The 12,795-nt window shown below is 38.2% G+C and overlaps 1 protein-coding gene across 2 annotated transcripts; it reads right to left on the bottom strand.

Annotated features, from left to right (window-relative positions):
* Nucleotides 1-359: 359 nt before the first annotated feature.
* Nucleotides 360-12,664, bottom strand: LOC139977998 (transmembrane protein 218-like). 2 transcript variants are annotated; one of them, XR_011796863.1, is made up of 5 exons: nt 12,464-12,664; nt 9,854-9,990; nt 8,567-8,666; nt 4,201-8,140; nt 360-4,002 (listed from the first exon to the last, which is right to left on the bottom strand). XR_011796863.1 is itself a non-coding variant. In XM_071987890.1 (4 exons), exons 2-4 carry the CDS (start codon nt 9,955-9,957, stop codon nt 8,000-8,002), a joined length of 345 nt encoding a protein of 114 aa, XP_071843991.1. In that variant the 5' UTR covers nt 9,958-9,990; nt 12,464-12,664; the 3' UTR covers nt 360-7,999. The 2 variants fall into 2 exon arrangements, 1 of the variants encoding a protein (XP_071843991.1); XM_071987890.1 differs by having other exon boundaries at nt 360-8,140.
* Nucleotides 12,665-12,795: the final 131 nt, after the last annotated feature.

The following is a 12,795-nucleotide window of genomic DNA, read 5'->3' as shown; positions in this document are numbered from 1 at the left end:
TCTACAGTAATACAGTAGTAGCTTGGTGTATGACTGTCAGAGAGGAAGAGAATTTCATTACTTTGCAAAGAAGACAATCACCTTAACAGGATTAAGAGAAAAAGAATGTCCCAAAACAATGACACATTCTACAGTAATAGTAGCTTGGTGTATGACTGTCAGAGAGGGAGAGAATTTCATTACTTTGCAAAGAAGACAATCACCTTAAAAGGATTAAGAGAAAAAGACTGTCCCAAAACAATAACACATTCTACAGTATTAGTAGCTTGGTGTATGACTGTCAGAGAGTGAGAGAATTTCATTGCTTTGCAAAGAAGACAATCACCTAAAAAGGATTAAGAGAAGAAGACTGTCCCAAAAAAATGACACATTCTACAGTAATAGTAGCTTGGTGTATGACTGTCAGAGAGTGAGAGAATTTCATTGCTTTGCAAAGAAGACAATCACCTTAAAAGGATTAAAAGAAGAAGACTGTCCCAAAACAATGACACATTCTACAGTAATAGTAGCTTGGTGTATGACTGTCAGAGAGGGAGAGAATTTCATTACTTTGCAAAGAAGACAATCACCTTAAAAGTATTAAGAGAAAAAGAATGTCCCAAAACAATGACACATTCTACAGTAATAGTAGCTTGGTGTATGACTGTCAGAGAGTGATAGAATTTCATTGCTTTGCAAAGAAGACAATCACCTTAAAAGGATTAAAAGAAGAAGACTGTCCCAAAACAATGACACATTCTACAGTAATAGTAGCTTGGTGTTTGACTGTCAGAGAGGGAGAGAATTTCATTACTTTGCAAAGAAGACAATCACCTTAAAAGGATTAAGAGAAAAAGAATGTCCCAAAACAATGACACATTCTACAGTATTAGTAGCTTGGTGTATGACTGTCAGAGAGGGAGAGAAATTCATTGCTTTGCAAAGAAGACAATCACCTTAACAGAATTAAGAGAAAAAGACTGTCCCAAAACAATGACACATTCTACAGTTCTACAGTAATACAGTAGTAGCTTGGTGTATGACTGTCAGAGAGGGAGAGAATTTCATTACTTTGCAAAGAAGACAATCACCTTAACAGGATTAAGAGAAAAAGACTGTCCCAAAACAATGACACATTCTACAGTAATAGTAGCTTGGTGTATGACTGTCAGAGAGGGAGAGAATTTCATTACTTTGCAAAGAAGACAATCACCTTAAAAGGATTAAGAGAAAAAGACTGTCCCAAAACAATAACACATTCTACAGTATTAGTAGCTTGGTGTATGACTGTCAGAGAGTGAGAGAATTTCATTGCTTTGCAAAGAAGACAATCACCTTAAAAGGATTAAGAGAAGAAGACTGTCCCAAAACAATGACACATTCTACATTAATAGTAGCTTGGTGTATGACTGTCAGAGAGTGAGAGAATTTCATTGCTTTGCAATGAAGACAATCACCTTAAAAGGATTAAGAGAAGAAGACTGTCCCAAAACAATCACACATTTTACAGTAATACAGTAGTAGCTTGGTGTATGACTGTCAGAGAGGGAGAGAAATTCATTGCTTTGCAAAGAAGACAATCACCTTAACAGGATTAAGAGAAAAAGACTGTCCCAAATCAATGACACATTCTACAGTAATAGTAGCTTGGTGTATGACTGTCAGAGAGTGAGAGAATTTCATTGCTTTGCAAAGAAGACAATCACCTTAACAGGATTAAGAGAAAAAGACTGTCCCAAATCAATGACACATTCTACAGAAATAGTAGCTTGGTGTATGACTGTCAGAGAGTGAGAGAATTTCATTGCTTTGCAAAGAAGACAATCACCTTAACAGGATTGGCATGGAATGCTGTGCACAACAGGAAGGCTACCGTGACTGACGCAAAGTGTTTCACAGCAGCAACAGCATCTAGCAGTGTGATAGTCGTCGACACGACTTCCAAGAAGATTGATGCCAAAAATGAAAGTCTCGGCGTCGTTGATGTTTTCTGAGATGCTGCTCCAGTTCGTGGTATCGCCTGTGTACATCACATGAAGCATATCCTGAGAGAAGCTGTACACAAGATCTTGACGAAAGATGCGACTTCCACAGAGAGTTGTGATGAAGATGGCAACGGCGTTTCTGTAGGAGACTGGTGGGCTGTGGAATATGAGGGTATGGTCTACCCAGGAGAAGTGAAGGTAACCGTCAGGGATGACTACCAGGTCTCTGTCATGGCTCCAGCTGGAAAACACTGGAAGTGGCCTGTCTCTCTGGATGAGACATACTACACTGTACCCAAGGAGTAAGCTAGTGAGGAAACTAAAACCGCCAATAACTGCCAACAACAGAGGGCACTACGAATTTGTAGGTGACTGGGAATTAAGTTTGGGCATTGCCATGGACAGATTGAAGCTACATTTATAACTACAGTGACATTGTTATTTGATTAGTATTTCCAAGATCCCAGTTTTAAGACAATATAATCAGATATGTTAGTGGTCCGAGCACACATTTTTGAAATCCTGAACTGTATTCACTCGGACATTGTTCAGATCAGTCTGAGCTTTCATATGGTCATCTTATGACATTGCATCCAATTTCTGTATTCCGTGTTCACAATTGAATGCTCAAATGTATTTTAATAGAGTTTATAACTGGTTCTCATTTATGGGAACAATATTACTTCGTTCCCATAGCATTTCACGTAAGGTCAGTGTTGTTGGACAATGTGTAACGCAAGTCACGCTAATTAATTGATATTTCGTTTACATACCAATAAAAGTTCTAATTGTTCAACTGTTTTTAACAACCACATACATCAATAGGATCACTTGATGTTATTGACCATTCTTTTTTATGCATAGTTTGAGAAGAAATTTGAAAATAAAAAAGATTTTTTTAAAAAGTTTTTATTTCTGTCCTTAACTTCCTCACAAGAACCAGCTACTCCACTTGCCTCACAACATTCAGCTCCTCAACCTTCCTCACAAGAACCAGCTGCTCCATATGCCCCAAAACCTACGTTTTATCCACTTCAACAGCCTCTGTAGCAGCCACAAATCGAGCAATATAGACCACTTGCAGAAGAAGTTTCAATGGCAATGAATTTAGCCAGTATTGAACAATATTATGACTCTGACTGGGGTGATACAGGCATGCACAATGATGGCCTTGCACAAGAGAATGTCATGCTGAAACAGAGACGTGAGTGGAATTGCCCTGAACAGGATTAAGAGAAATGTATATTGTACCTTGAATGCAACAGCTTCATCTCTGTGTGTGTGATCTAGAGACTAATACTGCATACAAAGAAATTGAATACCCTCAAAACAATGACACATTCTGCCAGGAAGAGAACTTTCTCGAAACTTGGCAAAGTGCCAGGAAAACGCAAACTTCTTAGAACCTTGGCAAACTGCCAGGAAAATGTATAACGCTGTACATTTGTTATGAGAGGAGGGGGGCCAAGCAGTCACCTAGCTTGACATGTGTAAGCTCAACGTTTCCTGCAACGAGCTGTCAACTACGTGAGCGATCCCATGGAATAAGCCTCTCTCTCTATTTTTTGGGTGAACTACCAAGACAAACGCATTAGTAAGTTGAAAAAGGGGTAGGATAAAACCCCAGCAAAGTTACAAGCGCTAGCACGCTCCGAACATACAGTATGCGCTTCATGAATAATGTTCGATGTTCCGACATTTTAAGCACAGTTGCATTTCATAGCACCTGATGGCCTAGTCGTGACTATGCGCTAGGTGGTTTCAATAGTATTAGTAGCTTCGTGTATGACTGTCAGAGAGGGAGAGATTTTCATTGCTTTGGAAAGAAGACAATCACCTTAACAGGATTAAAAGGAGAAGAATGTTCCCTAAAGATAACAGCTTCATCTCTGTGTGTGAGATCTAAACGATTACAGCATACAGAGTTTGGAAAAATTCAATCACCTTAAAACAATGGCACATTATACAATATTAGTAGCTTGGTGTATGACTGTCAGAGAGGGAGAGATTTTCATTGCTTTGAAAAGAAGACAATCACCTTAAAAGGATTAAGAGAAGTAGATTGTCCCTTGAATGCAAGAGCTTCATCTCTGCGTGTAAGATCTAAACTAAAACAGCATACAGAGTATGGAGAAATTCAATCACCTTAAAACAATGACATTCTACAGTAATAGTAGCTTGGTGTTTGACTGTCAGAGAGGGAGAGATTTTCGTTGCTTTGAAAGAAGACAATCACCTTAAAAGGATTAAGAGGATAAGATTGTCCCTTGAACAGCCCCACTAACAATTATCTTTATACAGTTGCTGCCATACAGGAAGTGACATTTAGGTTTCCACATTTGCAGAGGGATTTTCATTGCATTGAAACAAGAAAATCAGCTTGACAGGATTAAGAGGATAAGATTGTCCCTTGAATGCAACAGCTTCATCTCTGTAAGAGTTAGCAGCATACAGCTCAGCATACAGAGTTTGAAGAAACTTAATCACCTTAACACAATGGCACATTATACAATATTAGTAGCTTGGTGTATGACTGTCAGAGCAGGAGGGATTTTCATTGCTTTGGAAAGAAGACAATCACCTTAAAAGGATTAAGAGGATTAGAATGTTCCCTAAAGATAACAGCTTCATCTCTGTGTGTGAGAAATTAACTAATACAGCAGACAGAATATGGAGAAATGTAATCACCTTAAAACAATGACATTCTACAGTATTAGTAGCTTGGTGTATGACTGTCAGAGAGGGAGAGATTTTCATTGCTTCGAAAAGAAGACAATCACCTTAAAAGGATTAAGAGGATTAGAATGTTCCTTGGATATACAACTTCATCTCTGTGTGTGAGATCTAAACTAATGCAGCATACATAGTATGGAAAAATTCAATCACCTTAAAACAATGACACATTCTACAGTATAAGTAGCTTGGTGTATGACTGTCAGAGAGGGAGAGATTTTCATTGCTTTGAAAAGAAGACAATCACCTTAACAGGATTAGTAGGATTTGATTGTCCCTACAATATAACAGCTTCATCTCTGCATGAAAGAATAAGACTAACACAGAGTACTGAATGGATATAATTGAGTCACCCACAGAGTGACACACAAGGATTAGATTATCCTGCAGGTAAAGCCATTAATTAAGATGATCTCTTTATATCTACAAACCATCAGAGATTTGTTAGTTACAACATGGAGGGAGAGATGATACATGAATACAAAAACACTAACCAGTGATAACGCTAGAGTACAGGTAATCCCAAGGAAATAATATTCATTTTCGATAGTTGCTTCCTAGAGAAATCTACATATTAGCTGTTCCTGGGTTTGGTGGTAGTTTCAAAAATGATGAGAGGATCAGAAGGCTTGATCCCTGCTATGGAAGCTGACGCAGCCAAATTATTGTGGAATTTTGCCGTCAAGACAAAAAGAGACCATCTATTGTGTATGACAACCAGGGATGGTTTAGTATATGTTGATTTAGTTAAATCCAGGAAGTTCATCACATTCTCATTAATGTTGCTTTATCCAACTGAATAAGTGACAAGTTATCTTAATGAAAAGAAATTTAACTTTGGATAGACTTGGATATTGTCACACCACATGTCAAGACAAAAAGAGACTCATCTATTGTGTGTATGACAACCTGGGATGGTTTAGTTTATGTTGATTTAGTTAAATCCAACAAGTTCATCACATTCTCATTAATGTTGCTTTATCCCACTGAATAAGTGACAAGTTATCTTAATGAAAAGAAATTTAACTTTGGATAGACTTGGATATTGTCACACCACATGACAAGACAAAAAGAGACCATCTATTGTGTGTATGACAACCAGGGATGGTTTAGTATATGTTGATTTAGTTGAATCCAACAAGTTATAGTCACAATCTCATTAATGTTGCTTTATCCAACACAACAAGCATCCTCAAAGGAAAAGAAATTTAACGTTGGAGTAGATTTGGATATTGTCACACCACATGACAAGACAAAAAGAGAATATCCCTTGTGTGTATGACAACCAGGGATGGTTTAGTATATGTTGATTTAGTTAAATCCAACAAATTCATCACATTCTCAAGCCATTAACAATGCTTTATCCAACGGAATAAGTATCCTCAAAGGAAATGAAATTTAACTTTGGATAGACTTGGATATTGTCACACCACATGACAAGACCAAAGGAGATTATCCCTTGTGTGTATGACAACCAGGGATGGTTTAGTATATGTTGATTTAGTTAAATCCAGAAGGATTGTCACATTAATCTCAGTAATTCAGTACCATGCATTATATAAAAACAAGAGGCTTCATAATATTTCCAAACTGTTGCCTAGTGGGATTATGGCAGTAACAGTACCCATGTAGTATTCATACTTTAACCATGCAGTATTTAGGCAAAGAATTATCCCTGGGGTAATTCAATAACTGTACCATCCATAACTTTACAAAGATTCTGTGTTAGATTTTCAGACTGTTTTCATGCAGGATTACTGCAGTAACAGTGCCCATGTAGTATTCATAATTTAACCATGCAGTATTCAGGCAAAGAACTATCTCTGCAGTAATTCAATAACTGTACTATCCATAACTTTACAAAGATTCTGCGTTAGATTTTCAGATTGTTTTCATGTAGGATTACTGCAGTAACAGTACCCATGTAGTATTCATACTTTAACCATGCAGTATTTAGGCAAAGAATTATCCCTGGGGTAATTCAATAACTGTACCATCCATAACTTTACAAAGCTTCTGTGTTAGATTTTCAGACTGTTTTCATGGAGGATTACTGCAGTAACAGTACCCATGTAGTATTCATAATTTAACCATGCAGTATTCAGGCAAAGAACTATCTCTGCAGTAATTCAATAACTGTACTATCCATAACTTTACAAAGATTCTGTGTTAGATTTTCAGATTGTTTTCATGTAGGATTACTGCAGTAACAGTACCCATGTAGACTTCATACTTTCACCATTTTAGGCAAAGAGCTACCCCTGCGGTAATTCAATAAGGTAACCCTTTATCCATAATAATTAACTAAATTAATTAACTAAATTAATTAACTAAATTAAATAATTAAATAACCCTTATTATCCATAACAGTGTAAGAGTCTGTGTAAGGCTTTCAGATTGTTTTTTTTTTATGAAGAATTAACACAGTATCAGTGCCCATGCAGTCAGTTTTCATACTTTTCAAATGATATGTGAACGATATGCAAATTCCATATCATTATTGCTAAGGCACAACTTCAACAGTGTTGGGTGCAAATATTTCCATTCTTACTCTTCCAAGTACAGTACTAGCATATATGCCAACAACAATAATGTTCATACAGTATTTCATTTGTTACCAAGTACTATTACTTGTGGTAGTTTCTTTGATTCAGTACTACCAGCCCATACTGTTCCCTCAGTCTATAGGCAAATGACCAGTTTGGATGGTCAAAAAATGCATTAAATGGTTTCAATTTGAAATAACCTACTACCCACACTTGGAAATGAAAGGCCGGATTCTCCCTCTCACTTTGGAGAAGAGGGAGCACCCCCCATGTACATTAAGCCCCCCCCCCCTCCTTCCCATATCCCCTCTAGAACCTACATGATATGACAATGTTTCTTGCAGGCTTTACTACATGATAAAAGCCTTTCCAATATGGTTTTCTACTATTAGCTATATGTATGAGTAAAAAAAATGTGGCTATGCCCATAAGGCAGCCAGCTTAGAGACGTCTGGCTTTAAAACAAAGCAGTTTTTTGTGTAAATTGTATCTTGATACAATTTTAATCCTTTGGTGGGCCTAAAATTTTGCATTGCAACAGTAAAGACAGAATCATAGCCAATACTGTAAAGGTACAGTAAATTTATGAAACTCTGTTAACAAACATGGAACACTGTGAAGTATTGCAGATTTCTTTGTGGGGGGGGGGGTGGGCAAAACATTACCAGCCATGGGAAGTACCAGTTCCCACAGAGAATGCAGCTACAGCACGTCATGACCAAAGACCACCTTTCTTCTATTAAACCAATCTCTGCATCAATATCGCTTGGCCTTCAAAGGTCTGGCTTCAATCGATTCCGTCCAATGGAAGACGAAGAGAAAGACCAAACACAGCATGGTGAAGAGGCTGAGACCAGCCAGCATCGCTACACGACCCCAAAAGGTTTCATCCGTCACCTGTGGTAGTAAGAAATAGGGAACACTTCTTTTAGTGTTTCAAAATCAAATGAGGCACTCATTCCAGGGAAGCACATTTATAAACCAGACTGATCAAACACAGTTAACAAGAGGATAGGATACATTAAATACACAGTGCTTGACCCTGTTTACCTGACAAGATACACATCCATCAAGATGTCCCCCTCCATTCCCCCCCCCCTCCCTCACCAATCTCTCCTCCAAATAATCTAACCCCGTCATCCTCTCTTCCCCTCCCCCAAACCAGCTTCCCCCTTCCCTCCCGGAACAAAGGTTACATTTTTTATCAAGGTTTTGTCAACAACCTGACATGTTGTACGTTTCCAAAATACCTTATCAAGTAAGGGATTTGGAATGGTAGCTCCGAAGATCATGGAATACTCAATTTAACAAAATTAAACTTACCACTATGTCTGCAGGTTCTGTAGTGGCGCCCTCTCTTGGATACAGAGTCAAAATGACTGTAACTAGGGTTGCCAGAACGAAAAGTCCACCAGCAGCAGGTCTGTGAGATATAATCAGATTAGAATGACTGTGACCTTGTGAGAAGGAATTTAAGCAATTTGCTAAAAGTAAATGTATTGAAAGGGACAAACAATGGAAGAGGTTTGAAAAGTGCTACTGGGATGGGGAAACCTGTAAATTATATTAAGATCATCTTTAAAAAAAAGTTGGCCACGTCTAAACATTGGGGAATATTTTGCTTGGCAACTTAACATGCAGCACCTAATAGAAAACATATTTACACCTTCACACTTTTTGTCCAAGAAATAAAAGTGCAGTACTTGAGATGCTGCATTACTGATACAACTAGGATGTTTAAAGGGGGGGGGGGATTTTTGATCAATTTATTTCTTGGGCAGATTTTCAATTTGGTGGGGGGGGGGGCAGGGGGATATCATCATATTACTAGTTACATTAGTTACAGTAGGCGCAAGTTGCAGAAAGTACCAGGAATTGTTGCAGATAGTTCTAGATAGATTGCAGGAATCCAGCAATCGCGACACCTACTGCGAACATTGAGCTGCAGTCTCTTTAATGTTTCAAACGCACAGAACTACATTACAACAGGAAAACGATGCATGAATCTGTGGTATATTTAAGTATATTTACTATATTCAAGCAAAACATGATGCACTCAAATGGATCTTTTCTCGCAAAAGTTTGGGAACTTGTTCTAGTATGAGCAGTATCAATACTCATCGTTGCTCATTAATCACACATTTCTGCAGTTTTTCCTCACTAGTTGTATTACAGTACACACTTTATGCTTCAGTGTGCTTCTCAAGCAAGGATGGCAAGTTTTCTTTCTTGGAGCAATTTGACAATAACATGATGTTGTGCACATTTGCACAGAAAGCAAGGTAGATGAAATGATTAATATGCAAGTTTGGTTAGATTCATCAAAGATTCACCAGCTGTACTCAACGGTGAAAAATAAGCTGTGTTGGCAAGCAAACAACAGCACTTGGCCAGAACTTCCCAACTGGCGCCCAGATGTTTCCTAAAGAAAATGAGTCTTTTCACAGAAAGTGACTCAATAACCTGGAAATCTTAACTTCACCTTTAGCTATATCTAACCCCAGACAAAAGATAAATCACAACATCCAACTGCTGAGATAAAATAAAGATCTTTTTTTTTGTTTTAACTGGCACAGCAATTTGCCCAAACTCTCCATTGTTATCCCTCACCTTAGTTTATCTGTACGGGTGAATAGTAGAGACAGTAAGATGGTGATCGTCCAGAGCACAATGAGGATGAACAAACCAACGCCGATACCAAATATCAGAGCCATCGATCGTCAAGAGTTTTTGCCAAAATGAGAAAACTGAAGGAAAAGGGGAAAAGAGACCAGATAAGTGACATGTAACGCTTCTTCGTGCTAGGAAATACTTGACAAATGCAGCCAAGTGCTGTTACATTGCGATATTCGGAAAATTACAATTTTTAAATCAATTTGGAGGTCTGCCCTGCTGCATAACATCACCATCCCTTGTCATACTGATTTATTGCTAGGCCTGCATGTGGTGACTTGTTGATAGTTGAAAACTTTTCCTTGTGAACTTGGAGGGTTGCCCTATTCCAATATTATGGAATAGTGGGGAACACCTAATTTCTGTTTGTGTACGGATTACAAGTTTAATCCACGTGCGAACGTGTTAATCTTATATCTTACGTCGAGTATGAATGAAGGATGGTGTGGGTTGCTCTTTTCCAAGGTTTTGTGCTTTTCTTTTTGAAAGTGTATGTTAAAAAACAAAGGCCCTAATAAAGCGTGTTACTTTTTTTATATTTGTTTCTAACCGTGCAGGTAAGAGTATGTACATAGCCTAGGCTATGAATACTTGTATGACATTGACAGTCTTGTACCTAAGTGCTTTGAACCATAGAAGAAAGTTGAGGAGAATCCCGATTGTAGTTACGATACCGGGATTCATGTAGCAACACTACAGGTTATGTGAAATTTGCACTACCGCACAACGCTACTGCTGTTCATGGTTTACCTTGATGTAATGTACAGTACATATACACCTCCTGGTGTATCTAACCCTGCTGGCCTTGATGTAATGTACATATATATACATACCATTGACATTTTACTGCATTTGTCCCTCTACAAACAAAGACCAGTTCTCGAAGATATCATGGCATGCATGAATGTCATATTTTTTATTGAAATTTGCAGGATTGTTGTTAACTTGCTATTCAAAATAGAAATGTGCTTTGCTTTCATACTCAGTGCTACAAAATGCATCTTTCTTTTTATTTATTTACTCAATTTCAGGCCCTTTTCCATGCTGAGTGAAATCCTGTCAAGGAACTGGGTATTTAACATTCAGTTAGGGAAGCATTGCAAATCTAACCGCCGAGTCCGGACCGGTGTATTTACCCGTGGCTATAATGAGCACAGATAATAAGTCACACTTGAGTTCACACTGTCTCCAAACTACCCTCCATGCTATACAGTTACATGCACAGCCGCTGTCAAGCTGTTACTAAGCCGATTTGAAAACAATAGTCAGTTGCACAAAGGAGCACTCTTAATTAAGAGTCAAAAGGTGTCCAAATGTCCCGCAAAGATAGTGTGTTTATACGCCATATTTTATCCTTCTGCAAAGGCAAAACTTTTGTGACAATAAGTTAGGAAATGTGAATCAATACTGCAGGATTCTAAAAACAAATTTTCTTTATTTGCCCAGTCATCCAAGTGGGTACAATTACTTTTGTGACCATTTTGCAAGGACAAGTTTCCAGTTTTCAAAATAAGTAAGGCCCTAGCATAATCCTACGTGTGAAGAACAGAACCCGAACTCCCTAGCAGGTGAAAAATTGGTTGACTGTAGAGCAATTTTTGCACTCTGGCGGATCTGCATTTTTCTTTTGCCAGATAATAACATTCATGGGCGCAAAAATATTACATGTAGGCATACGCTATGCTAGCGGAAGTCCAGTCTAATGGAGAAAAAATTGCAGCACTTCTGCCGATCGCATGGTCGCGTAACAACACAACAAAATTAATGGGAGCAGTCTAGTCTAATCCGTGTTTGTTCGCTCAACTTGTATCGCAAATTAAAAAGTTAGTTTTCAGCACAAAAGATATTTCAGCGGAAAGTAATCATCGGAAAGTACCATATGCGGAGAATAACAGAAACCATTCTTAATCATAGGCCTATAGCAAGTCCATTGCTGTGATTAACTTGGAAGATTTAGTTCTGAATTTGGTCTTATATATTACTATTAGCACCCAGCCTACCTTAACCTTATAAGTATATTTCTAGCCTAGGCCTAAACATTTAGGCTAGCTAGCCTAACGTTAAGCTTAAACAAAAATAGTGAGCCTGTGCTTGGTACTAGGAACTGAGTTAGAGATGTTTGTTTTGTTTTCCTACTCCTACTCCTAGACTATAATCATATTCCGTTCAAATGTAACTCGCTGAAACTGAGAACTAAATTATACGGAGTTATGCAACTAACGTAAAAAGTGCCTATATTATTAGAGAATTTACGTCTTAGGCATAGCTTGAGTGGGCTACACTATCGTTCCCTAACGCTAAGTATTTCCTTTTGGAATAGCATACCACGCATTATTTAGGCATATGCTCCTACTAGTCCTAGGCTCGGCTAGTAACGTTAGGCCTACAGTAGCCAAACCCAGTAACGGAAGATTCCCATGGTAAATCGTAACGTTCAAGTATCATTCATAAACAAGCGGGACTAGGCCTATGTAAAGAATGACTTAGTCATGTACTCCGAAGGAGTTGAAGAAACGTTCATTATGTAAATGTTCGTGTTGATACTACCTCGTGTAACAAAGGCTCGCCTTGTTTTTTTCCTCGTGCCCCAGTCACTGTAGATAGTGTAATTTTCAGTATCAGCCTGCCGTTACTAGGTATTGCTGTAGTATTAGTCTTACTTTAGTGCAGCTTCCTCATGTGGTCCATATGGCCTGGAGTGGACACCACTGTAATACTAATAGGCTGTTACTATATACAGTAAGACCCCGGTTTTCTGAACTAGTCAGACCGAATATAGTTCGGATAATCGAAAAGTTCGGATAACCGAATGTTCGTCTTTTCACTCATTTTCGTGTAGAAGACACCCCCACCCATATAATGCGATATTTATGTCTTCT

The sequence above is a fragment of the Apostichopus japonicus genome, chromosome 12 (assembly GCF_037975245.1).
Source record: "Apostichopus japonicus isolate 1M-3 chromosome 12, ASM3797524v1, whole genome shotgun sequence".
NCBI classification, from domain to species: Eukaryota; Metazoa; Echinodermata; class Holothuroidea; order Aspidochirotida; family Stichopodidae; genus Apostichopus; species Apostichopus japonicus.
This window is presented reverse-complemented; position numbering and strand designations above follow the sequence as displayed.

Coding starts and splice junctions, on each gene's coding strand:
- LOC139977998 (XM_071987890.1), bottom strand. CDS start 9,957: ATGGCTCTGATATTTGGTATCGGCGTTGGTTTGTTCATCCTCATTGTG. Junction 8,667..9,853: donor ACCCGTACAGATAAACTAAG/GTGAGGGATAAC, acceptor TATATCTCACAG/ACCTGCTGCTGGTGGACTTT. Junction 8,141..8,566: donor CAGAACCTGCAGACATAGTG/GTAAGTTTAATT, acceptor TTACTACCACAG/GTGACGGATGAAACCTTTTG.